The sequence below is a fragment of the Miniopterus natalensis genome, chromosome 15 (genome assembly GCF_054644295.1).
Source record: "Miniopterus natalensis isolate mMinNat1 chromosome 15, mMinNat1.hap1, whole genome shotgun sequence".
Classification (NCBI taxonomy): domain Eukaryota; kingdom Metazoa; phylum Chordata; class Mammalia; order Chiroptera; family Miniopteridae; genus Miniopterus; species Miniopterus natalensis.
This window is the reverse complement of record NC_142095.1, coordinates 11,677,530-11,704,214: the sequence shown is the minus strand read 5'-3', so window position 1 is coordinate 11,704,214 and position 26,685 is coordinate 11,677,530. Positions and strand designations below refer to the sequence as shown.

The 26,685-nt window shown below is 40.9% G+C and overlaps 1 protein-coding gene across 2 annotated transcripts in view; it reads left to right on the top strand.

The window, feature by feature from the left end:
- The first annotated feature begins 14,469 nt into the window (after window positions 1-14,469).
- Window positions 14,470-26,685, top strand: part of STT3B (STT3 oligosaccharyltransferase complex catalytic subunit B) — a 78,312-nt gene continuing 66,096 nt past the window's right edge. For both annotated transcript variants that reach the window (XR_015715696.1, XM_087824900.1), the window contains exon 1: window positions 14,470-14,798. Coding sequence is in view for 1 of the 2 variants with exons in the window: in XM_087824900.1 (XP_087681026.1) it covers window positions 14,485-14,798 (314 nt within the window). In the remaining variant the exon portion in view is untranslated. The remainder of the gene's footprint in view (window positions 14,799-26,685) is intronic.

Below are 26,685 nucleotides of genomic sequence, written 5' to 3'. Positions count from 1 at the left end.
TGTTCCCCCCCCCAATCTAAGGGGGAGACCTAATCTGCATGACTAGCAACATGCCAGGGGAGGAAAGGTCAGGGGAGGGTCCACACCGCATGACTACTGATATGAAAGGTCAGGGGCTCTAAACCGCATGACCAGCAATGTGCTAGGTGAGGAAAGGTTACCCTGGGGGCAAGTCCTTGTTTTCCCAGTCTTGCAGGTCACTGGGCATCAGGGGCTTTCCACCCAGGTTACCATCTGTACCTGACCCATCTTCCTTCCTATGCTCATATCTAACTGCCTGCAAGTGGAGGAATGTGAAAAATTGACAAGATACCTGGGAAGAAATTTAGTTTGTATTGAACACAATTGTGTAAACTTATCCTCCCCTAACAGTGCTCATCTGAGTAAGATATTATATATTTTTTTAGCTTTTAGAGATGACTAAAACAGTTAACATTTATCTTTAAAAAAAAAAAAAAGGCAGAACTTTATTTGCTCTTTTGCAGTAACTGTACCCTTTCACTATGATAATGGCTACCATAAATAGCATAATCTTAGAATTGTCATTATTATCAAATATTTATCAAGTCCTCCTTCGTTGCATGCATAGGTTGTAGAGATTTATAGAGTTGATTAGAACAGCCAGTGTTCGCAACAGTTTATAATCTAAAGACAGAGGCGATTCAGAAGAACATAAAAGATACTATTTTCTTGAGGCATAAAATGGCATATTATTCTGCATTTCTTATCTCTCATTACCCTTCTAGAGTCTCCTGTCTTAAATGGGTTCTCCTAAAAGTCAGTGCCTAGGACAAGAGTTTGGGTGCAAATAGTTTATTTGGGAGGTGATCACAGGAAGCACAGTGAGAAAGGGAGTTGAGCTATAAAGAGAGTGTTCATCAGCATGTCACTGCTGTGGGCAGCAGGGCCCACCTGCTGGGGACACACTGCGCACCTGCGTAGAACACATCTCAGAACTGACCCTTCTCACAAAGAGATGAGGAAATGTGGGCATTTATCCTTCAACTCCTGTCCCTACATGGTTGAGGGTTGCTACTGGGGCATTAAACCAGCCCTGTGGGCATTCTCCTCACACAGGCCCCGCACAACCTCACTGACAGAGAGAAGCAGGGGGGAGAAAGCTTTTTGTAAGTATAGAAATGCTCCAATGAAGCAGGCAGGTGACCTCCATAGGTGGCCAACATCCCCTTTTTCCATCTGGGTAAAAAGTCCTTTTCTTGGGCCAAAACCATCATCAGAAATACCTAGGATTCAAACATTTTACCACTATTTTAAGGCACTATATACTTCCCTTGTACTAAAAATTGCATAGTGTTTAATTTAGTCTTGAATAACCTATCCTGATTTTGAATAGCCTAGAAATTAGCACCCATATCTGGATCATTTTTTATCACAAGTGTGCTACACTGGTATTTTCTTTCTTGCCATTTTTTTCTTATAGGACAATGTGTACCTAAGAAAAGAAATTATCCATCTTATGTAAGAAGACAATTATCTCAAATGAATCAAAGTGAAACTGTGCTAACCAAAATAGTAGATACTTCCGTGTCACTAAGCAATTGCATATTGTATTTCTGAGGTTATAGTCGTGCCAAACAGGTTCAATCAAATTCAATTTTAAAAGATTGAGTTCAATAAAATCTATTTTTAGAGGTTGTCTTCATGACAGGGAACAGCCAGTTTGAAGATTTCTCCCAATTTCTTAAAAGGTTGTGTGGGTGACTTAAAAATTATAATGCATTTTAAATAGGCAGAGGCAAGCCAGGAGTGGGGGGAACCTGCCAACAGGGGGCATCACGCCCTGCTGGGAAAGAGGCAGGGCAGGAGTGTGGAAAGTAAGTAAGAACAAGCAAACAAGCATGATGGTCTTTTACAAGCACTTAAAAGGAAAGACTGTTTTTCATTAGATTAAGAGCACGTGGAAGAAGCAGTAAGAAAATGGGCAAATCAGGACAACGCATGTTTTATCACTTAGGGTTCTGGCAAGAAACACAGGCACACTGAAACTGAGGAATTGGAGGGGGATTCAAGAAACGGATTCTTTCTCAAAGTGTGGGCAGAATCAGGGAAGCCACAGTAGATAGTGTAATATTCGGGTCTAGTAACGGCAGGGAGGAGGTTCAGAACCTGAGGGGGCAGGGAGTAAGAGGAGCTGCCAGATATCGGAGAGAGAACTGTGAGGACAGGGCCACCTGGCAGGAGATGTGTCAGCGTGTCACCATTAGTGACCCCATAAAGAGGATGCCAGGGCAATATTACTATTCAAGCCTCACCTGCCAGGGTTTGCCAATGAACAACCCCAACCAGAGGTCAGAGAGTAGGGACAATGTGGATGTCGCCAACCGGGTCAGCCACCAGGAGTAGAGGGCATGGTAGACAGTGAACCTGAGAACAAAGGAGACATCCAGTGCCACCACTATATGAGAGGACCTTGCTTAATTCATATGCAAGCTAGCCACGAGAGATCTCTATCCCCTGCTCTTTCTGAATTGTCCTGACACATACCAGAGAGAGAGCAAGTAGAAGTTCACCGTCTCATTAGGCAGTAAGGTGTCCCCTAATATCCAGTGTGAGAAAAGGGATACTGGGTCACTACAATGGCAGAGAGTCTAAAATGTCAGGATCCCATTTATAGTACTAAAGGGGATGTGTCACTCCCGGAGTTCCATTAATTTGTGACAGACTCAGAGAGACAAGTCCCCATAATCATAAATTAGCAGCATCCCCCCTGCACACCTGGACATTTGTAGAATCTGACCTTGTGCTTCAGAAGCATTAGGCAGTCCCCATGGTGCTCCCAGGCATAATTGCATCAGGCTGGTAGCAACCGCTTGTTATGCCTTGGGGGAAACGAGCGATGTTCTATTATATGGCTCTGCCTCAAGTTAAATAAATTAAAAATTTTTAAATCCATGTAAGTGAAAGACACCCAGAGTTCTCCCATTTCTGGAACTTGGTACTCATGGCTACCTCAGCCTCCCCCTGTGGGAAGGGGGGCAGTAGTTGACTCAGATGGTTTCTTCCACATCTTCGATGGTTTGTAGCAACTCTTGTCCCAGTGGCTTAAGAAAATCCTGGATGTTTGTGCTCGGAGGCAGCAGGTATTGCTAAGCCTCGGAGAGCTGGTGAAACTTGGACTGTGAAGGCAATTTCCCTTGCTTGAGAGGAACTCCCTGTGAAATAAGAAATTGAGCCCTCCTTTCTCCTCTGCCATATGGTGCTGCAGCATCATTTAAATTCAAAAAGCCAAATTTCATAGCCTGAGAATTGCAGTTGGTAACACTCCTAATCACTTTACTGATATAAGTAGGTACAGAGAAGCATAATAATTTAAGTGAAAAGCATGTTTTTAGAATCTGATAGGAAAGCCTCCAAACCTAACGTTGTTTTATCCTGATTCAAAGGAAAAACCCAGAAGAAAGATGCCAAGGGAAAGGACATGCAAATTGATACTATTAGCAAAGTTACTTAAAAAAAAAAAAAAAAAGTATGCTGCTGGCCAACTGTTTGGAACCCTTTAAAATGAGACCTTTTATGGCAGGATTCTTAGAACAACGGAAAGAAACCCAGTAAGCTCTAATTCCCACAGATACTGTTAACGTTAATAAAAGTCATAATTGAGAGAAAGGAGGTGGGTATGTAGCCAAGCTCTTTGACAGAGGAGTTTTTACTGAATAGCAAAAGAATTCTGAGAAGCATTTGCTAAAGATAAATAAATATACCTAGAATAGGTAGGACAGAGAATTCCAGCTGTGAATCTTGGTAGAGATTTATAAGCCAACATATTTTTAAAATTTTAATCAAATCCAAGAAGGTAAATTTTAACAAACACGGCAGTTCTCTCTTCCTTAAGCCAAGAGGAAATAAGGAAATGGAGCGTGCAGATGCATAATTTGGCCCTTCGGAGATTCAAGGGGAAACCCAGTTGCCATTCTGAGCAACTGTAAGAGGAATGGAGACCCTGAGAGGGCAAAGAAACGTGATGACCTTACATGCTCTTTGGGAGAATCCTCCCTTCTGTATCAACAAGATTCTTTTAAGTTGAAAAAATAAAAAAGAGTAAGAGGGAGGGAGGGAGGGAGGAAGGAATTACCTTCAGTGGTCGGGGTAGTTTGGCTTCAGGGCAGCTCAATCCAGAGGTTCAAAGACATCATCTTCCAACACTGCTCCTTCTGGACAGGCTTTATTCTCAGCCAGGCTCTCCTTTGGGGGAGATACAGCAGAGAAAGCTCACTGTCCTCCCATAGCTGTTTTCCCCTTACTCCTTTGTCTGAAACCTCTGATTTATGGCTGGGCATATAGCTTCCTGAGATAACGACTGTATTTCCACGCCTCCATTGCAGTTAAGCATAGCAGTGTGACTACATTCTGGCCAATGAGATACAAGTAGAAGTGTCTTGAGAAATTTCCAGAAAGTGTCCTTGAAGGATCCCTCTTCACCCCTTCCTCCTCCCTACAGCCTGGAAGCTCAAGCAGCCACCTGAGACCATCAGGTAGAACCATGTTTTCAAGGGTTATGGAGCAAGAGAGAAAGGAACCACTCTCTGGTGACCTTGGAGCCACCACACAGTCTTGAACTGCTCACCTCCAGACTTCTATTCACATAAGGAAAAAAATACATTTCAATCTTGTTTACATTATTATAAATTTGGGGTTTCTCTTTCATAGCAAAACCTAATATTAATACATATAGCCGAATGCTTACCACATTTCCAGGCCTGTATCCTATGAGGTAAAGTCCCCTAGCATAGCCCTAGACAGACTTTCGTTTGAGCATCTCAGTGGCGCTTAGTGGATCATGGGCCAATCCCTGAACTGTGGCCTGGGGATCTGACAGGTTTAACAGACGTGCCCATTGCTGGAGCTGAGAATGGAGTTCTCTCCATCCAAACTGAGAGTCAGGGAGATTTCCCAGAGGGGAAAGAACAAATGTTCACCATGCTTTCCAAGCCAGGTCCCTCCCTCCCAATTTTATGATTCTTATCAAAGATGTGACCATTCTTCTAGGCTCATAACATTTTCTGTGTAATCCATTACTTCTTGATATGGTCTTTTGTGCTTGATACGGTGGTCTCTTCTCCAACATCTCTCCAGAAATCAAAACAAAGAGACAGATAGAAGAGGCATTACTATTCAGTCGTATAATGTTTGGGAGGAGGGCAGTAACTATTATAACCACAATGGTTAAAAATACACAAAGCAACAAAATAACTGATCAGTATTCTTCAGAGGTGTCAAGGTTATGAAGGACAGGAAGACTGAGTGACTGTCACAGATTAGAGGAGACTAAGGAGATATGACAACTAGAGAGGACAGAGCCTACATTGGCCGTCAGGATCCCAGCCCCTGTTGGTTACCGCCTTGTATCATCCCTCCTCCTTGACTTGTTTCTAATCAATAAAATATGGTGAAAGTGATGGGAAGTCATTCTGTGATTATGTTACATTATACAGACTCTGCATCACTGGTAGACTCACTCAGGAGACCTCTCTTCCTACCTCCCTTTGAAGGAAGGAATGGCCATTTTGGGAGGCCCATTGGGCAAGGAGTTGGAGGCAACTCAGTAGTAGTAGCCAGCAAGAAGTCAGGGCCCTCAGTTCTATATAGACTTAGCTCATTTTATTGTGCTTTGTTTTATTGCACTTCACAGATGTTGAGTTTTTTACAAATTGAAGGCAGGACCCTCCACCAGCAAAAAGATTACAACTCACTTTATCGCAGTGGTCTGGAACCAAACCCGCAGTATCTCTGAGGTTTGCCCGTAGTCTCAGGGGAATGAATTCTGCCAACACCTGAGTGAGCCTGGAAGCGGATTCTTCACCATCTGGCCTGCAAATGAGACCAGCCCAGCTGACACCTTGATTATAGCCTTGTGAGACCCTAAGCAGAGGATCCAGTGAAGCGTGCCCAAACTTCTAACCTACAGAAGCTATGAGATAATTAATGTATTGTTTCATAAGCTGCTAAGTTTGTGGCGATATGTTATGTGGTAATAGAGAAATGTCTTAATCAGCTCGAGCAGCTGTAACAAAATACCATATACTGGGCAGGTTATCAACAGAAATGTATTATTTCTCACAGTGCTGAGATCTGTAAGTCCCAGATCGTGGTGCCAGCATGGCTGGGTTCTGGTTGGAGCCCTCTTCCAGGTTGCAGAAGGCTGACTTCTGGTTTCCTCATTCGGTAGAGAGCAAGCTAGCTCTCTGGGCTCTTTTTATAATGCCTTTCATAAGGGCTCCACCCTCCTGAGCTAATCACCTCCCAAAGGCTCCACATCCAAATACCATCACATTAGGGATTACATTTCCACATACGAATTTGGGAGGGGCGACACACAAACATTCAGTACACAATAATACCTAATCCATCAACTAAATGCAATGTGATAACCTGATTCAGAAAAAATACATTAATGGAAAAAATGGTGAAATCCAAATAAAGTCTATAGTTTAGTTAATACTTAAGTACTAATGTCAATTCTTTAGTTTTAATCATTGTATTATGATTATGTAAGACGCTAACAGCAGGGAAAGCTGAATAAAGCATACACTGGAACTCTCTGGTACACACCTAGAATCTCAAAATAAAAAGTTGAAAAAGTAAACACAAATAAACTTAATACAAATCAGCTATAACACTTGTGGAAAATAAGCCTTGACTCTGATAGCAATCGTGTAAAAATAACAAAATGTTCATCAAGGTAGTAAAAAAACTACGGACAATCTGGCACCACATTTAGTTGTCTGAGGCCCAGGTTTCCCTCTTGCTCAAGCTGATCTCATGTCAACACCTGAGCAGCATTTCTCCCTTTGGCACACACCTTTCTTATTTTCAGTTATTTGATATCTCACAGCTGTAGTTAGTTACGATGATTACTTGAAAACAATTTTATATAAAAGATCTTTCTTCTCTCTTCCCACTCCCTAGAAACCTCTCTTGCTTCTGTCCCTACAACAGTTTCTCCCATAATGATATCACTTTTTTTCCTTTCCATACTTCTTTCCTATCTCCCTTAACCATCTCTTCTCACACGGTTTGGAATTTCTAAAGAAGTTAGAACAGGAATTTACCAACATAAGAGAAACAAGGGGGTTTGGTGTGTTAGTTTTTTTTATACTCTAGGCAGCACCATACAAATCCAATACCCACCCCTTTGAATTTTTAGTTGTGCTGTGCTTAGACTCCATCCAGAATTCATCACTCCCCTCTACCTCAATCTTTATGACAGCATCTCAGCTCAGGGTAAAGTGTGTCCTAAATATTGTAGCTTCTTGACCTCAAGCAGGTTTTATAGCTTTAAAGGAAGTGTATAACCAAACTTAAAATGTAGATTAAGTAGGTATACAACTTGGTAAAGAAAATGAATGTGGAGAGCCAGAGTTATTAAAAAGCAGAGTGCGTTTGTATAGGCTATCATTTGGGAAATAAATAGCTCAACCTGCATCCCAAACAGAACTAAAATAATAAAGGTGCCATTGACTTGATGAAAATGTCCTGTGTCTGGCTGAAAGGAGCATAAATAGCAATTGAATAAATTGCTTACTTTTATTTTGGTCTGTAGAATTAAAATCCTCTTAAACTTATTGGTCGTTTTGGAGACTACTTCTTGCTACTCAGCCTGAGCATTAGGAGTTACCTCGTAGCTCTTAATATCAATATTTGGGTCAGTGTCTACTATATAATCTGTACTCACATGCTCTGCCTCCAAGATGCCTAACTATGCCTTTGAAATTATAAATTAAAACCTTTTGAAGTGGAGATGGAACAAGACATCCCCTAGTACTAAAATCAGAGGCACAAAACCGTAATTATGTGCAGAGTACAAAATAAATCTCTCTTATTTAAAGGACACAAAGAGGAATAGGGAAAAATAGAGAACTAAATTAAGGTCCTTATACTCACAGAACTTACTATTAACTGTTCATTTTTTGTTAAATAATGTACATAGAAAGGGATTTGAATTTTTTATTTTAGAATTACTTACCTTTTTAAAGTAAATTTTAAAGCACAGTCAGCCTTGAGGGTTTTTCTTTTCTATGCAACATAGTAAGATGTGGATACATGGGCTTAATGAGTGCTCTCGATTTAAAGAAACAGAAACTTGAATGCAAGCAGAAATCAATTTAATTTTAAAGTTAATGCTGCAGGTTTGCTGGCATGCCTGACAAGATTTTATTCTCACAAATGTTTCGTTGGGTTCTCAGTCTTGAAATGAAAGGGAGTCGTGCGTGTCCAGTAGATGCTGGCAAATGGGAGAAGGCTGCCCTGGCAGGTTGGGCAAACTGCTGGTAGATGATTTTCAGTCCCGCACCCTAAGGGAGGGAGTGAAGAGGTAATGGTACCCATGAGTCCTATGCAGAGCCACTGAGCAATCACAACCCCCAGCGACTGTCTACACACGAAGCACTAAGAGTTCAAGAAGTATCAGGCTTCTCTGGAAAGTTTTCAGGCCTCAGAGGCCAGAGAGATGAATATCTTTCGTGTGTGTGTGTGTGTGTGTGTGTGTGTGTGTGTGTGTGTGTGTGTGTGAGAGAGAAACAAGAGTGGGTTAAATAAAATCTACATTTTCAGTTTAGGTTTTACTTTTTTAAAAAAAGCAGAATGAGGTCACATTTATTCAGATGATAATATGACTCTGGGTGCCAGCGCCCCACTGTTAAACAGGCAAGAAGCACAAACCAAACAGGTGCACCTCGGGGTGCATGCTGGCTGCTGCCACCCAAACCAGCAGCCCTCCCACCCTTTTCTCAGGGGACGCTGCAGATGCTGCTGACGTGTGAGGGCATGTGCATGTGTGCATGTGTGTGCTTGTGCATGCTTCTGCATGAGTATCTTCCACACACGCCACCAGGACGGTGACTGAGGACCAGGCCCAGCATTGGTTCTTTGGCCACTGAGGTCACAGTCTGGCCCTTGGCTGGGAAGGAGGTGCCTAGAGAAGCCTGCCCAGGTCTCAAGCTGTCACAGTTCAGGGAGCCTGGGGCAGTCACGGGGCCCAAGCCAGCCAAACACACACCATCACTGGGTCTGGAACAAAACTGCTGAAGCGCAACTTCAGTCCCTTGATGACACTCCACCGACTCTTCCACCTTATACTTCACAGATTTACTCGACTGCTGCCTTTTCCCTCGGCTCTTTTTTTCTAGCTGTGCTCCCTCCACCCACATCCAAGATCTTCAGATCCCTCTTTACCGTGAACAAGTGCTTCTGCCCCAAGCTTTCCCTCCCAATAACCAGACAGCCAGAAGTGTCTAGAAGCTCATGCATCTCCTTGGACCTTAAACTGTGACTGACAGGAATGCCTACGGGTCGTTGGTTCCCGGTTGGGTGTCAGAAACATCACTTACACTCCCAGGCACCCGCGCTGGGATTAGGCTAAAGGACCCTCCAGTGACTGCATCCTTGCTAGGCTTCTTTCCTTCCCTTGACCTTCTCACTCCTCTACCAGTTTCTCCTGAGAACAGTTGCATAATAAATCATGCAAAAGCTCATCTCAGGATCTGCTTCCGGGGAAACTGATCTAACACAGATGTGCAAAGGTTTCCTGAGAAGCAGAGAGATGGTCAAGAGAGGGCAGTAAGCAGAAGCCCCAAAGCGGAGGGGGCCATCAGGAAGCAGGAGTGGAAGGTCTTTGAGGATTAGAATAGTGAGTCAAAGGGAGGCAGTCACGATGGGAGCCAAGACACAGCCATGGAGTTGGTGTAGGAACAGGGCACGGTGTGGGGAGCTGCTGAGTACGTGGAAGACGACACGGCATGCTCCTGGCCTAGCAGAGTTTTGTTGAGCCACCAGAAATGCATGTGTCCCAAAATAACTTGTTTTCTATGAGGCCCAGCTCTGCAGCTGCAGAGATGTCTTCCTGTCTCTCTTCTCTGCATCCTTTCAGTAACATTACCCAGTAACCCAAATATATCTCTGCTCCTTAAAAACTGAAAGACCCTAAGAAACCCACACTATAAGAAGTAAAGTTAACACACCAATCGTACATGCCTTTGTAATACTTTAGGTGTTTAAAATATTTTTATAATTAATGTATTCCTTCAGCGCCTCTTAATTTTTTTTTTTGCTTTTTTAAAAAATTTATTTTCTTTTTTTTATATTTTTTGTTTTTATTATCAAAATTCTAATGTAGTTTTCAATTTTATAACTTCTAGCTAATGTGCCCTCCATTCTTCATTGTGTAACTCATTAAATAACCAACAAAAACATCTTCCAATTCCTTAGTAAATGAGTTTGTTTTGTATGATTATGTGGAATAGACTTCTTCAGCATAATATTTATTGTACCTAATTTTAAAATGAAACATTTGGGATAGCAACAATTGATAATAAAAAATGCATACACAAGTACTAAAGCTCAGTATATATTAAATTCTCTTATTAAGTAAGAGAGAGGCCCTATTTCAAGTTTCCTGTTTTTCTGACACCTGTAGGGTGACATAATAGCATCTTCATAGTTTATAAACTTCTTTGAACTTCACTCTGACTTATTTTATAAGAACATAATTTTAAAAAATCTCTTATAAATATGATGCAGTTATTCATTCTGTGATTGCTTGGGTTAATATACAAACAAAATCCCAAATGTATAGGGATAGGTGATAGTACTTCATCAGAATCACTGTTAATTGTAATTGAAATACACTGAAAGGAAATATTATTTGCAATTATAAAAACAAAAAACAAGGAAAAAAGCAAATATATATATTATTTGCTAAAAGTAACCTATTTACTCATCTACTCCTATAAGTCTCACAGGAAGGGATGGACAGTATAGCTACATATCAGAAAGGCACAAAACTTCATGACATTAAAACAAAATGAAACAACTACCTTTCTATCAGGGGAAGCATTTGCTAATAGTTACTTTATCTTTAGGAAATTTCTACTTAATTTTTTAAATATCCTTACCCGAGGATATATGTTTATTGATTTGAGAGAGGGAGAGAGAGAGATACATGGATCTGTTGCCTCCTGTAGTGCCCTGACCAGAAACTGAACCCACAACCTTTTGGTGTACAGGACAACGTTCCAACCAGCTGAGCTACCTGGCCAGGGCTCTACTTGAATTTCTTAATGCACCACAAAAAAAAAAAAAAAATTTTTTAATCCGGTTATTACTTTACAGGTACTATCATGAAGTACATGATCTAGAACAGATAATCTAGACAATATGCTAAATTGAACAGAAGAGTTCTTTTTCTTTTTTTTTTAAGAACAGATTCACATGAATTCAATATAGATGATTTCGTTTTCTGAGCAAGTTGCAATAAAACTATACATGTTAATTGTTTTCATAACATTGGACTACTCCAATAATTACACTTAAAGATAATCAGCAATGGCAATTCTGCCTCATTGACGATGTAAAAAGATTTCCTTAAATATAAAATCAAGAACCCCTAAGCCTTACTCATAAAGGAAATGCAAATTAAAACTATCAGTTTGAACCTCACTTGTTAGGAAAAAGCAAACAGTTTGTTAACACACTCTGCTGGTGAGCCCTGGGAAATGGGCCTCTCACACACTGTGGGTTAGGAATCTGGGTGCAGCTTAGCTGAGTCCTCTGCTCGGGGTGTCTCACTAGGCTGCAAAGTGCTATCTTTTTCTGCATTCATCTGAAGGCTGGACTGTGAAAGTATCTGCTCCTAGGCTCACTCTTGGGGCTGTTGGCAGGCCTCAGGTCCTTGCAGCTGCTCGCCAGAGACAATAGTTCCGTGTCACATGGGGCTTCTTTCTAGGGCTCCTCACAATGATTGTTTGCTTTCCTCAGAGTGAGAGCTGAGAAAGACAGAGAGAGAACAGGAGAGCAGGGGGAGAAAAGGACAAGAGAGGAGAGACACGTTTTTATTACCTAATTTTGGAAGGGGCACTCCATCACTTTTGCTGTATTCTATTTGTTTGAAGTAAGTCGCTAGATCCAGTGCACATACAAGTGGTGGAGTTCACAGGTTATGAACACCAGGGATCAAAGGTCATTGGGAGTCATTTAGAAGCGGCCTGCCACGCCCTCTCTCTGAGGTTTTTCCCACCTTAGCTGCCTGCCAGTTTATCCAGCAGATAGCTCATAAACAGCCTTCTTAGTAGTGGTTGATGTGAGGCAGCACTTCCCAGTTTAAAGAAACAGAGGAGCATTCAGATGGGCTCAGGTCATGGAAGGTTATCTTAAAATATCCAGAAAGGGCCCAGCCAGTGTGGCTCAGAGGTTGAGCATTGACCTAGGATCTGGGAGATAGAGGTTTGATTCCCGGTCAGGGCACATGCCCGAGTTGCGGGCTCCATCCCCAGCAGGGGTTATGCAGGAGGCAGCCGATCAGTGACTCTCATCATTGATGTTTCCATCTCTGTCCCTCTCCCTTCCTCTCTCTGAAATCAATAAAAACATATTTAAAATAAAATAAAAAGATATCCAGGGAGGTAAGTCTCATAGCCTTTCTGTCATTGTTTTAGATATAGAAGTAGTCGCGGTAATAATGTCAAAACCCAACCTGTGTTGCATGCTTCCTCTGTGCCAGGCACTGTTCTCAGTTCTTTGCACCTATTGATCCGCTTACCCTTTATTACAAACCTGCGAGGAAGGTACAGTCCTTCCCCACACTTTAGAGGTGAGGATCAGGAGGCGGAGAGGAGAAGGAATCTGCCGAAGGCCCCCTGACTCGGAATCAGCAGCCAGGATTGGATCCCTGGGAGTGAGCCTCCGGGCTCTGCTCTAAACCGCGCTGCGCACCGCTTCCCGGCAGCCGGCCGGGGTTTCGCAAGCTCGGAGCTGTTTCTCCCGCTTCCCTCCCTGCGCTGGGGCGCAGGCCACCGGGCAGGCACTGAACAGTTCAAGTCACCAAATATTTATAAATGCCAATTACATGCCAGAGCCTGGCAGCTCTCTGTTGTGGTCACGTCGTTATTTACCTAATAATTGGACAGTTAACTGTTACTTTATATAAGAAATTATTTACGGAGTGTTGATTATACGGAGAGCTCTGTGCCCATCATGGTAAGGGCTTATATCACAGCAATTCCAGGGTCCCTGCAACTCCTTTTGTTTAAACCTCATTCTACCGTGAGTTTAGTCTACCAGGCCGCACTCTCTTTCTGGAAGGAAGGTATAAAAGTGCAACCTAGATGTGCAAAATTTCGTGTACAGGGACCTTCAGTCCGTTGTTTACTAAAGAGGATTGGGTAAGGGCTGAAAAGTCCACAGAAAGTTCAAGTTTCACTCGTTTTATGTAACATATGCAGCCGTTAAAATAAATTCCTGCATTTGCCCTTATTTCCAGTGAACAAACATTATTTTTGCAATTGAGAAAAATACAAGAAGGAAAGAGCGAGGCAAAGTCGCACGCACTTCGCCCCTCCCCAGGTCCTTCCGGGGCTAGCGGCCGCCTGCGGGTTCCGAAGTTTTCCGCAGCGGAAAGCTCGCCTTCGCTCGCAAGCCCGCGGGCAGGACGCCGGGCGCACGGCGCAGGGCGGCCGGGGCGTCACCGGCCGGGGCTCCCCAGCTGCGCCGAGTGCAGGCGCCCCGGGCGGCCAAGCGCCGCCGGCCAACCGCCAGCCGCGGGGACCAGCGCAGCGCGCCTGCGCGCCCAGTCACGTGGTGGCGCTCGGCGCGGAGCGGGTTACGAGTCGCGACCGCGGCAAGCCCGCGAGCCACGAGCAGATCGGTGCGGCGCTCTCGGTGTCCTTTAAGTCTGTGTTGGCGGCGGCTACTCAGCTGTCGTTGGCCACCGCCCGCCCCCTCGGCCCGGCTCGGCTCCATACGGCGAGCGGAGCCGCCTAGCACCCTTCCTCGCCGACGACACGAGCGCGCGAAACCGCGTCTTTCAACTGACAATGAAACCGTAGCCTCCGCGTACGGCCGCTCCGGGCGAATGGGCGCGAGGCCGGGAGGGGGTCGGGGGACGACGGTTGGGCTACGCCCCGCCCCGGCTCGTGTTCCTATTGGCTGGCTCCGCGGTTCTGGGCCCGCCCCCTAACGGACCTGTCGCATTGTGACAGGTGGAAAAGCCAGTTCCTGTTGGGTTGGGGGCGGAGCCAGAGGTTCCTGCGCTCCGCCCGGGCTCCAGGGGGCTCCTCCTCCTGCTCCTCACGGCGGGGCGGGCGGCGGGTGTGAGAGGGAATGTCATTGCTGTTACGATTCGAGGTGCTGCCTCCGTCTGCTCCTGCTCCTTCTCTGGCGCCCTCGTCCCGTCGGCGTTCGCCGCTGCCGCAGCTGCACTGGGGATACGTATGGCTAGTGGGGCGCTGGGGCCATCAGAGTTGAGAGAGCGGCGGTCGCGGCCGCTGCGGAGGCGTAGACTCTCGGCCGCCGCCTCCACCCCCTGTTTCCCGGCCTCGCGGCGTTAAGGGCGGGAGCGCGCCGGGCTCTTCCCTCCTCCTTTTTCTTCCTCCTCCTCCTCCTCCTTCTCCGCCGGGTCTCCGCCCAGCACCCCTCGCACCAGGCGGCGGCGGCGGCGGCGGCGAGGAGCGAGACCCGCCGCCGGGGCACAACATGGCGGAGCCCTCGGCCCCGGAGAGCAAGCACAAGTCGTCCCTCAACTCGTCCCCGTCGAGCGGCCTCATGGCCCTGGGGAACAGCCGGCACGGCCACCACGGGCCCGGGGCCCAGTGCGCGCACAAGGCGGCGGGCGGCGTGGCGCCGCCGAAGCCGGCCCCTGCGGGGCTGTCCGGGGGTCTGTCGCAGCCGGCTGGCTGGCAGTCGCTGCTCTCCTTCACCATCCTTTTCCTGGCCTGGCTGGCCGGCTTCAGCTCGCGCCTCTTCGCCGTCATTCGCTTCGAAAGCATCATTCACGAGTTCGACCCGTGGTAAGTGCCCCGCCGCCCCTCCCCCGCCCGCGGCCCGCGGGGACCCGGGGACCCGCGCCTCTGCCTCCCGCGGCTCTCCCTGGACCTGGCCCTGCGCCGCCGCCGAGCCCCGCGCACTCCCGGGCTGAGACGGGCTCGGGTCCGAGCTCCGGGCGCGCCCCCTGCCTGTGGGCGAAGTTTCCCCCGAGCAGCCCAGAGCGAGGCGTCGGGGTCCCGGAGTGGGACCTTGACCCCCGGCGGGGCAAGTGGGACTAGTCCCAGGAGGGTGAACGAAGCCCCTCGCAGCCGGCTCGGACCCCGAGTTCGGAAGGGCCACGCCGGGAGCCGGCAGACTCGTGGCGGACTCCCCGCCTCCCGGCCTCCGCGCCCGTGGCTATCGCGTTCTTTCCTTTTTGCGGGCGCGTGTTTGCTGGTGGGGATGGGATCGGCCAGGGGTTGCCCTGTTGCGGTTGGAGATGAGTCGAGATGTGCAGGAGCCCTGCCTGCTCAGCCTCGCAGTTTTACGCTTTTTCCGTTTCTCTTTTTTTAGTCTCATTATACAAGAAGGGAAAAAGAGCGAGTGTAGGAAAGGAGATCCTATCCCCGAAAGTGATCTGAAAGCTAGGAACCTCTTATTTAACATTAGATATTTTTTTCAAGAGTGGCTTTTTTCAAGGCCCTTAAGTGCACTTAGCACCTCAGTGTTCCACAGTTATCTTGGGTTGCTTTTTAGAGCAAAATCATTACTCTGTTACGGCCAAACTGTCACCTTCAGTCTGTTGTGCACAGTATCCAAAAGCATTGCATTAGCTCCTTTATTGGTCTCTGCAGGAAGGTTTGTGGACAAGAGAACAAACTACCATGGTGGTAGGGACCCCGAGATTATAATACAGGAGTTGCACAGGATATTACCTCATTAAGAGCGCCAGCTAATTTAGACAATATATTGGTCTGTGAGTTACCTAGATAAGAAGATTGCTTTAATTTTTTCTAACTCGCCAACCTGAGTTAAGTTGTTGTGGTGTTTTTTAACTCGAGCCTGTGCCTTTTAAACTAAATTCGTTTTGTTGACCTGTCAGCCATGAGTTATTTATTCTTACTTTCTAGACCTATCCAAACTTGACGATATTTATCACTTGAAATACAGAGAGAAAATCTTCTTGACAGTTACTAAATACATAGATAAATATTTTGTGGAGTAAGTTGCCCATATATCAAAGTACTGGATTGCACTTCTGTTATGGATAGAAAAATTGGTATTACATCACTTATTGAACACTAGAGGGGCCCACTTATGGAGAACTCAATTTAAGATAATAGTTAATTACTGGCATTCTTTCATGAAACATTTTAATTCCATTTTAGAAGTTTTGATTTTTTTCCTAACACTCTTTAGAAAATAACTTTTTTTAGTTTTAAAGCTGTGAAAGACTTTATTATATATTTATTACAGAATTAGAAAATAACTTTTATGTTACTTGGAACCACAGAAGAAAATAAATTATTCTGAAGCTTTGTAAACTGGATGCAGTATTCTTAGTCTTTGCTTTGAAACACCAAATTAGATAAAAATGAAATTGGAGCCAGAAAAAGAAAACTGCTAGTATTGTACTTAACAGTGTGATAAGAGAAAGTTCTGTTTTTTCAGATTACAACAGAAGTGCATGGTGACCAAATATTACTGGTAACAAAAATTGTATATTTTCAGAGAGTATCATTTTTACAAATGGATGACTAAATACTGTTTAGTAGTAATATTGAGGCTAAAATTAAGGGTTGCAGAAAAATTCACAGCTGAATGGTGATTTTGTTGTTTTTCCTTATTTTAAAGGAAGATTAGAAATCTGCATTGAGTCATCCAAAGATTACTACTAAAATTGAGTATTGTAATCATTAAAAGTCTTACTGGGTTGCTTCAAAGGTAATATTCTTTTTTTTTTTTTTTTTAAGTATGGCAAAGAAAAGTTTCTTTCTCTAGTTTCAAGAAAATACTTGAAGCCCAGCCTGGCATGTCTCAGGTTGAGCATAGACCTAGGATCCAGGAGATGGAGGTTCGATTCCTGGTCAGGGCACATGCCCAATTTCGGGCTCGATCCCCAGCAGGGGGCATGCAGGAAGCAGCAGATCAGTGACTCTCTCATCATTGATGTTTCTCTCTCTCCCTCTCCCTCCCTTTCTGTGAAATCAATAAAGATGTATTTTAAAAAAGAAAAATACTTGAAGATCATAACTCTTTTTTACCACATGAAAATTTGTTTAACTTCTGTTTTTCTATGTATAAAAACACATTTCAGAAACATCATTCTTTAGCTAAATGTGTAACATTTGAATTCTATAACACATAGGAATCTAAAGGTACACAACTCTTCGGTCTTAGAGATCTACTTAAGTATAATACAGGTGACTTTAATGAAAGAATTAGGTTTAAGACAAAAAGAAATCCTGTTTGCTCACTTTTCATATCTTTTAAAGATTTCAGGTCATTAGGCTTCTCATTCTTATAATCCATTGTTGAAAAATTTAAAAGAAAGGGTTAGGTCTAGATTGCTTGTCATTCATTATAACTGGATTTTTGAAGCAGTTTTCCTTCAGAGCTACTAATATTGCCAATACGTTGACTGATCTACAGTCTTACATCCTAGTGTTATATACTAGCTTGGGAGTCTCTCATTACCATTTTAACATTTAGCAGTGGACATGAACCTTTAATAATATTTAACTGTTCCTCTCAGGTTCTGTATGCACAAACCAGTTTATTCTGGCTTCTCTGATCTCTTTCATGGCTCTGTTACTGGCTTCATTTCTGAAGTGTTTTTAGTGAAAAGTTTACTTTCTCTGTTGGATCGTTATTTCTATAAATTTGACAGTTCTTAAATTGTGTAAGACTCTAGTTAGCTATTGGAGGGGACTCACTGTCACAAAGTTATACTGTTTTTTAAATTTTCAGGGTGGTTTTTTTTTTAACCTCATCAGCTGTAAGGTTGTGGTGTATGATGTTGAGTATTATATGTTTATTGCATTTTAAAGTTCAGTACACATCTTAGAGCTTAGCAGCATTTTTGCTAATGATTTTCTTACCGCTTCAGTAGCTTCCTCCCATATCAGTTGCATTGATCAGACATGAAGAAGCAGTTTGAGAATATGTTCTCTCTACTTGCCAAACATTTGGTTGACCAACTAGTTGAACAACACTTAATTTTATCTTATTCTTATCTGGAGCATATACTCCTAATTTTTGTTGTAACTGTCATACTTTTACATTATATTAACTAAGTACCTTTTTCATAACCACTGTCGTGGTAAGTTAGGGTAGCTTTTCCCAGAGAAGCAATATGAAATCACCCTATGTAAGGAGAGCTTCCCTTTCCCTGCCTGCACTTGTTACAGTGGATTCTCCCTAGAGCTGTAGTGAGAAGTCTCTGAGCCTTGAGCTTGGGCTGCAGTTAGCTGTAAAAGGGCAACAGATGATTTTTTACAGGGCAGAAAGCTGCAGTTTAGAGTTGAAACTTGGAATACAATTTTTCATAGACACTATGGTATACATAGGTTAATTAGTACAAAGCGTGTTTTAAAAGGAGTGATAAACCTTTGGAACATAAGCTGGGGACTACTTCCTGTGCTTTGAGATCTCCATGTTTTTCTTCACTTTTGCAGATGACAAAAAGAGGCTATTGACCTCAGTTCCGAAGAAGACAAAATAGGTAATAAAGCCAGTTTTAGCAACAAAATGTCCCTAAATCTTAAAAAGTGTGGAATTATTAGCAACAGCAGTTCAGCTGCACTTCAGAACAGGTGTATTGTCACTGATTTCATGGTAATTTAAAATTTTTGTAGCCTTGAGCTCTTGAGACCATTTTAAGTTACAAGAACACTTAGGGAGGAGGTGCAGGTAGTGCTTTGAGATGCTGGATTGGACCTGCTCCCATTTGGGGTAAAGTGTGGTGGCTCCTATAGGTAGTAATCATGAGGCATATAGTAGGTCTTGGGGAGTTAGGATCTGTCAGCAAAGATCTGGAAATTTTTTTCTTTTCCTTAGGGTTTTCTTGAGGGCTAACTTGGCTAAGACTGACCACCTTTTACTGCCATATGTAGTTTGCATAAAGGCAACATTGGTTGTATACCAAGCATTAAAAACTCAGAATAAAGATTTATATTTTAGGCTCTGATTCAGTTATGAATATGGGGAAATTTACTAGCCTGTCTATACTTAAGCTGTCTCTGATTTTTATGCTCTCAGTAAGTTTTGAGTGCTTTGGAATATGAGAAAATGTTAAAAGTTCTTTTTTTTTAATAGCTTAGTATTCATCAGTGCATACTTGCTCTCAGAAATGGTGGAAAGATTAATATTTTTGAGTGACTGAATCATTTTTTTCTCAATTTGTGTACTTCGAAAGCTTAATGCTCTTAGAGAGACAATACTGCAGTTAACCTGAATTATGAAGTTTATAAAATACCTCACAATGCAACAGATCTGCATATTTCTAAACTGTTATATTATGAACATTTTCAAATATACAGAAAAGTTGAAAGAATTTTATAGTGAACATTCATACTCAACACCTAGATTCTACAGTTAGTATTTTACTTTATCATCTTCTATCTGTCCATTACTGTTCTTAAATCCTGCTTATAGACACTGATCATGTACTGTTCATTGTAATATAAAGAATGTTATCTTTGTTCCCCAACTCCATGATAAAGAGGATCTCTTGTTTTTGGAAGCATTTGTTTTCTGTACTACTTGAACATAATTGGTATAAATACTCTTAATGATTCTCAGTTGGACTGCAGATTAGAATAAGATTCAGTCATTCTGAGTTTTGGTTAGTAACTTACTTGAGAACATCGTAAGCCCATCAGTGTTAAATAACTTGACTTTGCTAAATTTGATGTCTGAGGAGAAATCCAGAAGTTATAAGAAGGGTATTTATGATGGTTTTATTAGATTTAATTGATGTGGAACTTTTAAATTCTTTGAAATTAGAAGCCTTTTATTGGTCAGCTTGTTGCTTACCGAGTCTTCTTTTTCATGCTCTTTCTTTGCCATGTTTTATTCAGATATAATGTTTAATTTAGTTTATGTATGATTGCAAAAGTGGCATCTGTCAGTCCTTACAATAAATAGAAAAAAGGAAAGACATTCTCAAGTAATATGGGAACCACAAATATAATGCATGGACCAAATTAATACTATTGAAAGGGAAAGAAATGTAAATAGTTACTCCATCTTCACTCCTTTATTTGATTTACCTGATTCTAGTGGATATTTTTTGTTTTTAAGCCAGTTTTTTCTGAGAAGGTTTCTTTCCTTGTCTTCCAGGGACTTAAAATTTTACATAGAAAGTGGCAATACTGTAGAATTGGGGAGTGTGTTAGATGAGGGTAAGGGTTAGAAGAGGCATTTCTTATGTTTTAGGTAAATGTAGGTTAACTAACATTTGTAGACTCGCTAGGAAACCTAACCACTATTTGGAATTTTCTTTGGAAAAATGTTTTCATTGTTCAAAACGAAAGACAGCTAAACATATTGGAATATAATCTGTATATGTTGGTGAATTCCTTTATGTTGGTGAAGTTTGTACTATTTTCAAATAAGTGAATTTCTAATAAATTGTGACTGGTACCCTAATTAAATTGACGATATCATCTGTGACATTTTTTTTCTTTCTGTGGAACTTAGTTTTGTAGGATAACTTTAATAAATGGTTTAAATGGTAGTAAACACTTAGTTTTTAGTGTCTTACAACTTGATTTTAGATCTCAGAATTGAGATTAGGTAACATCTTTTATTTCTATAAATAAAAGATAATTTAATTTAGTAGTCCCCACAAGGCTTGAAGGATACAGCTCTGCCTGTCTCCAAAGTCTGTGTCCGTTTTACTGCATCCTCTGCCTCCACGGCCAGCTTAAATGAAAGTGTCCTCCATTTAATTTGCTTTTTAAATCAGCTGCCCTGATTTAAGTCTTCACGTATTGGCCTATCAAAATGTCTGACACAATCTGCTCTAGCTAAACTCACTAGTTGGTTGGTGGCTAAATTGCTTTGTTTTGATGTAGGAGAGAAGAGTTGATGATGGCTTGAAGTTTTTAAACCTGGGTGACTAGGGAATTTTCAGAGATGGGAATTTTAAGAGAATAGCTGAATGGAAAGAAAGGTAATTGAATCCAAGTGAATGTTGTTTTCATTTAGACTTACTTTGTTTGTAACAAGTTCATATTAATGAAGTTGGAAGTATTAAGCTATTCCAGTTAAGGAGAGGTGGAAGCTAAACTTTCAGAGTAGACCCAGAATTATGTAGCCTAAAGGACTTTTAGAGTACTTACACATTGGCTTGTCTTGTTTTCTAGGCAAAGTACTTTTTCTAAGGTGGTACAGTTGTAGCTTGGCTAGATTCTTTTCTGTTTTCTTTGCATCTATTTTTGCATTAAAGGGACTTTTTGAGGAATTGTTTAAAACTTATTTCAGAAGATGAGGGGAAGCAAGTTTCTACCACAATATTGGAAATGTTGGCAATTCAAGTTTAGCTGTGGAACCAGGTTTTATGTGAAGTTTGACTTCTTATAGAATTAGTGATTTTTAAAATTGTGTGCATCAGTTACCTGAAGTTTCCATAAGTTAATAGTTTCCATAGATTTCCTCAAGCTTTATTTTTTTCCTTTTTCATCCTTCTTTCTTATCCAAGGGGAAATAAATATTGCATGAAGACATAAAGAAATTTTATGTTTGTATTAGTAAATTGTTAATGATTAGTTGATAATGTTTCTTTTGGGGTTTCCTTTTAATTCACTTCATGCCTTCTAGGTTTATTAGCTGTTCTCAGGTAGTCAAATATTTTTCTCCATAGTACCATGTTTGTTTGTTTTTAGTGATATCTAGCAATTTCTCCAACTTACAAATGACTTCAAATGAATTTGGTTTTTAAACTTAAGTTATTGGATCCCTCTCTCTCTGCACAGATAGATAATATTGCAGCATATACTGTTTTCCATACTATTTAAGAAATTAAAATACAGTAATTTATAATAATTTCTAAAATTTCAGTATATGCACAGCTTAAATTATTGTTTCTTCCTGGCCAAATGGGTGAAATAGAGTTGGTGAAAAGAATTATGACTGGGAACTCACTTGTGACTGCTGTATTCACTTGATGCCTTTTCTTTTTCTTTTTTATTCTGTTCATCAGTTTATTAAGTTCTTTAGATTCCACGTATAAGCAAGATCATGTGATGTTTGTCTTTCTCTGCCTGGCTTATTTCACTTAGCATAATATTCTCCAGGTCTATCCATACTGTCCCAAAGGGTACGAGATCCTCCTTCTTTACAGCTGCATAGTATTCCATGGTGTGAATGTCCCGCAGCTTTTTTATCCATTCATCTACTGATGGGCACTTGGGCTCTTTCTAGATCTTAGCTATTGTAAATTGCATAGGGGTGCATATATTCTTTCAATGCCTTTTCTTTTTAAATTGAGGTATAATTTCACATGTAACATTATATTAGTTTCAGGTGTATGACATAATTATTCAATATTTGTGTACATTTCAAAGTTATTATCACAATACTATAGTTAACATTCATCACCATATATAGTTAAAATTTTTTTTGCTGTGAGAACTTTTCAGATCTACTCTTAGCACATCGTGCCTATTCTTAAAACACCAATAACTCCTGTAAAGTGCAATATACCCTATTTAGGAAGGTTTAATTATTAAAATAAATTATTATATCATCTTGTGTAATCCACAGGAGAAACAATGGAGTACAGAAGTACTGGAAGGTAGCACTCTTGTAGTTTTGAGATACTCTGTGAAAATGTCTTAAATGTTTACATAAGCAAGGGTTGTGTTCTACAAAGGTGTTCAGTTTGTCTTTAAATTTTTTTTATGGTGGAATAACACATTCTGAAAAGTATATAAACCTAATTTATAGTGTGGTGACCAATTATAAAATAAACACCCATGTGACCATCACCCGGATTAAGAAATAGAACATTGCCACCACCTCAGAAGTCTTGGTGTGTGTTTTCTCATCCCCAACCCCCACTTTTACAGTAATTACATCCTTGCTTTTCCTCATAGGTAATATAATTCTATGTGCATTCCTAAGTAATACAATTTAGTGTTGCCTATTTTAAAGCTTTTAGATAAATGCACTTGTGGCTTCTGTTTTGCTTTTTTGCTCAGCATTGCTTTAAGTGTTCATCTTCATTGATCAAAGGGTTATTGAAAGTGTGTGGGTAATAAAGTTTAGCAATAATTTGGTTAACCAGGTTTCTTACCCACCTGAGGAGGTTGTGTGCTCTTTTGTAGCAGAAAGTACCTAGAAAGAGGAAGGCGTTCATCTCTTCTGAAGATCAAAAATTATTTCAGGATTGAACTCTTAAGCTGGAGTCAGCAGCTTTGTCTCCAGATAATCTTGACAACTTTTTTAAAGGTACTAACTGTCCAGACAGATTCAGTCTTACAATTGACACGGAGGGTACAAGAAGAGCAAGCAAGGAAGGAGATATCACTGGCTTTCAAGAGAAAAAAGATGATCAAATAGATAAATGCAAAATTGTTAGTTTTTAAACTGTGGTTTTTGCCAGCTGTTGATCATTTTAAAGTATATATATATTAAGATTTATATAAGGAAAGGGGTGGTTATAGTTCTTGAAAGAGAGAGAGAAAGAAAATGTTGCAAGGGGATGTAAATTGAAGGAATTTAGGAGAATCCTAAGAACAGACTGTTTAATGAATTGATATTTTTGTAGAGGATTGTTGACCCTGGATTGTGTGTAATTTTATTTGTGTAGCTATAATGGGATCTTGAATAGATTGTATTTCTCTTACATTGTTTCCCATATTTTCCTCTTCCAGTCTTCCATGGCTACCACTTTTATTTTTTCCCAAATCTGTTTTCTTTATTAATTTAGCACTGTGTTGATCTTTAGGAAGAATGGGAGAGGTATGATAGGATCCTTTAAGAAACAGTATTTGGGAGATATTAAGTTTGATTCAAAGAAAGGTTAAAGCAAAGGTCATGGATCTTTATATAGGAACTTGAAACCTGTGCAAATTTGGTAGTATGTGTTGGCAAGTGATTAAAGTATATGAAACGTGATTCCAACTTATAAGCTCTTTTAAAATTAGAAAATATTTCTTAGGACAAACTTGAATGCTCTTAATACATTTCTTTTGGTCAGAATGATTTTGATCAGATCAATGGTTTTTTCCTGCTGTGCGTTAGTATTTGATGTTATAACTGGATGTGAATTGCCATGTAATATAAAGTTATATAGGTTTTTATAAATCAAGCTATATTGAAAATTCTACTGGCCTATAAGAATGTATATACCCATATATGTAATTGTGAACATAATGATAAATATGTGAGAAACCCCTACCAACTATAGAACTAAAACGTTACCAATTTCACATCTATTTAAGTTCCTTCTTTAGCCTATCCTAGGAAACCATTGTCCTGAGTTTTGTTAAACATTTCCTCTGCCATATAAAAAACAACACAAAAACAAACAAACAAAAACCCATGTATGTATCTCTAGAAAACATATTGCTAAGTTTTGCTTTCAGGCTTTAAAAAAGTAGTAATCTCTTCTATGTAATCTTTGACTTGCATATTTATACATTGGCTGGTTGATAGACATTTGGGTTTCCAGTTTTTTGAAATGCTACTGGGATGCAAATATGTTCATGTTTGCTGGGGCATATACCTGGGAATTTTGTCATAATGTTTCAATTATTTATAGAAATATAGTACACCACCCCAAAATTTAATGACAAAACAGTATTTCCTTACTTCACAATTCTGTGGATTCAGTGGGAGGTTCTTTAGCTTCATAGTATCAGCTGTGGTGCTGAGATGATTGGAGTTATCTGGAGGCTGTATAGGCTACAGTCAGCTGGGACTAGAATGGCTGGGATGTTAGACAGTTTAGAGTAACCTGGAATCTTGATTAGGAGCTCAGCTGGGGCTTTTGGCTTCTTCTTGTGGCTACTTGGGCTGCCTCACAGCAGGGTGGCTGGGTTCTAAGAAAGCATTCTAAGAGAGGAAGGTGCCAGGAGAGTTAAAGGCTAGGTTTGTAATGATCAGGATCTCTTACACTATGTTTTACTGTTCTACATAGACACAGGTTTATCTCACAAAGAAGATGCATATAGAGGTAGGGACAGAATTATTTTGGGTCCATCTTTAGAGACTGGCAACCACAGTGTGTTTATTTTTATTTTCATTTCTTTGATTAGTTTTTTTATTGGGTGGTTTTAGATTTTTTGAGGGAGGGGAGACTACATCTGGGTTAAATTTGTTGCAAATCTTAATACATTTTGTGGTTTATTGGTCCTTAAGCAATCGTATGAGATAGCTATTTTATTACTCCCATTTTACATACTTTATTACCCCCATTTTACAAATGAGAGAAGCACTGCTTAGTATGTTAAGAGAATAGGCTTTGAAGTCAGACAGCCTCAGGTGATATTTTTGGTATAAAGAATAGCATGTGTAAACATGTACAGTTATGAAATAGCATGATGCTTCCATCAGTCTACTTGTTACACCCCTTACCTTCCAAAAGATTGAGACTTAGAAAAATTTGCAAGTAATTTTTATTCATTTATGGTCGGTTATAATGTTTTAGGTAAAGTGTGACTTTTGTTATGAGGAGGCTTAGGCCAGGTGTTGCCAAGTGACTTGCCCAGAGTGACAGAGCTAGAACCAGTATTCAGCTTCAGGTTCTATCTAGCCTTACCTGCCTTTCCCATTCCTCAGTATTTTTTACTTAAAATTATTCAGTTGGGTCAGGATCAGCTAGTCCATTTCAAACACTTGTGTTTTTGTTAGCCAGGCTAGTTTTGTTAGCACTTCACTTTGAGGGTATGATGGATTTCAGAAGAGAGTAGAAAGGAATTGACTGATTTATTTTTTTTTTCTTCACTGACCCTACCGCCATACTTTATAGTGGAAATTAAGATCCTTAAGTATTATAGTCAAAATAATTTTATTAAATTATAATAGAAGCCAGAGATTCACAATTAATATGCAAATATTTGCTTTATGTACTTAAAAAAGAACACAGAACACTGTAGCCATGCAGCTGAATTGCCTTAAAACTGAAAATGCCACAGAGCAATTTTGAGTTAGTTCCACAATGCAGGACTTTGAAAAAAATGAACAGTTTGCCTGAGCAAATTCAAAATATGCAGAAATAAACTTGTGGACACTTTCTTCCCAACCCTCAAATTTAGGAAGATTGTTCTGTGTATAAATATAGTTTCTGATTATGACAATTCTGTATGTTGAAGACAGATATCTCAGTACATCTCTCCAGTGTAGAAACAATGCTTCAGGCAGCGTGACATATTTTCATGTCATCAGATTTCTTGGATCTAAGATTCAGAGACAGAAATGAAAATGATAATAGTACTTCTACTTATTGTGGTGGAATACAGAGCATCTTTAGACTTTGACTAGGAATGTTTTCCACCAGTGATACCAGGCATTGCATGACTGAGGCTCTCATTTGTTTTTGTTCTTTCCTTTCCCAGATTCTTACATATAATGTCAGATTCCACCAGTATTGTATAGTGTAATGCCATTTGTAAAAAAAAAAAAAAAGGGGGGGGGAAGAGGGTATTAAGTTCATTTAAAATTCAGTAAATGCATTTGTAATTTTCAGAATAAACACATGTTAAAATAGTGTACCAAAAACATGCTACTCTCTAAGTTTAATACTTTTTTAATAGAAATTAATAAAATTATTTTCATATAGTTCAGTATTTCATACCACCTCACCTTCAACCCCTTTCAGAAGTAGGGAGGAAACTGATTCACTGTCCTATTCTTTTTTTTTTAACTCCTTGAGTATTTTTACTGATACTTTTCTGTTTGTAAAGGGGGTGATGATAAAAA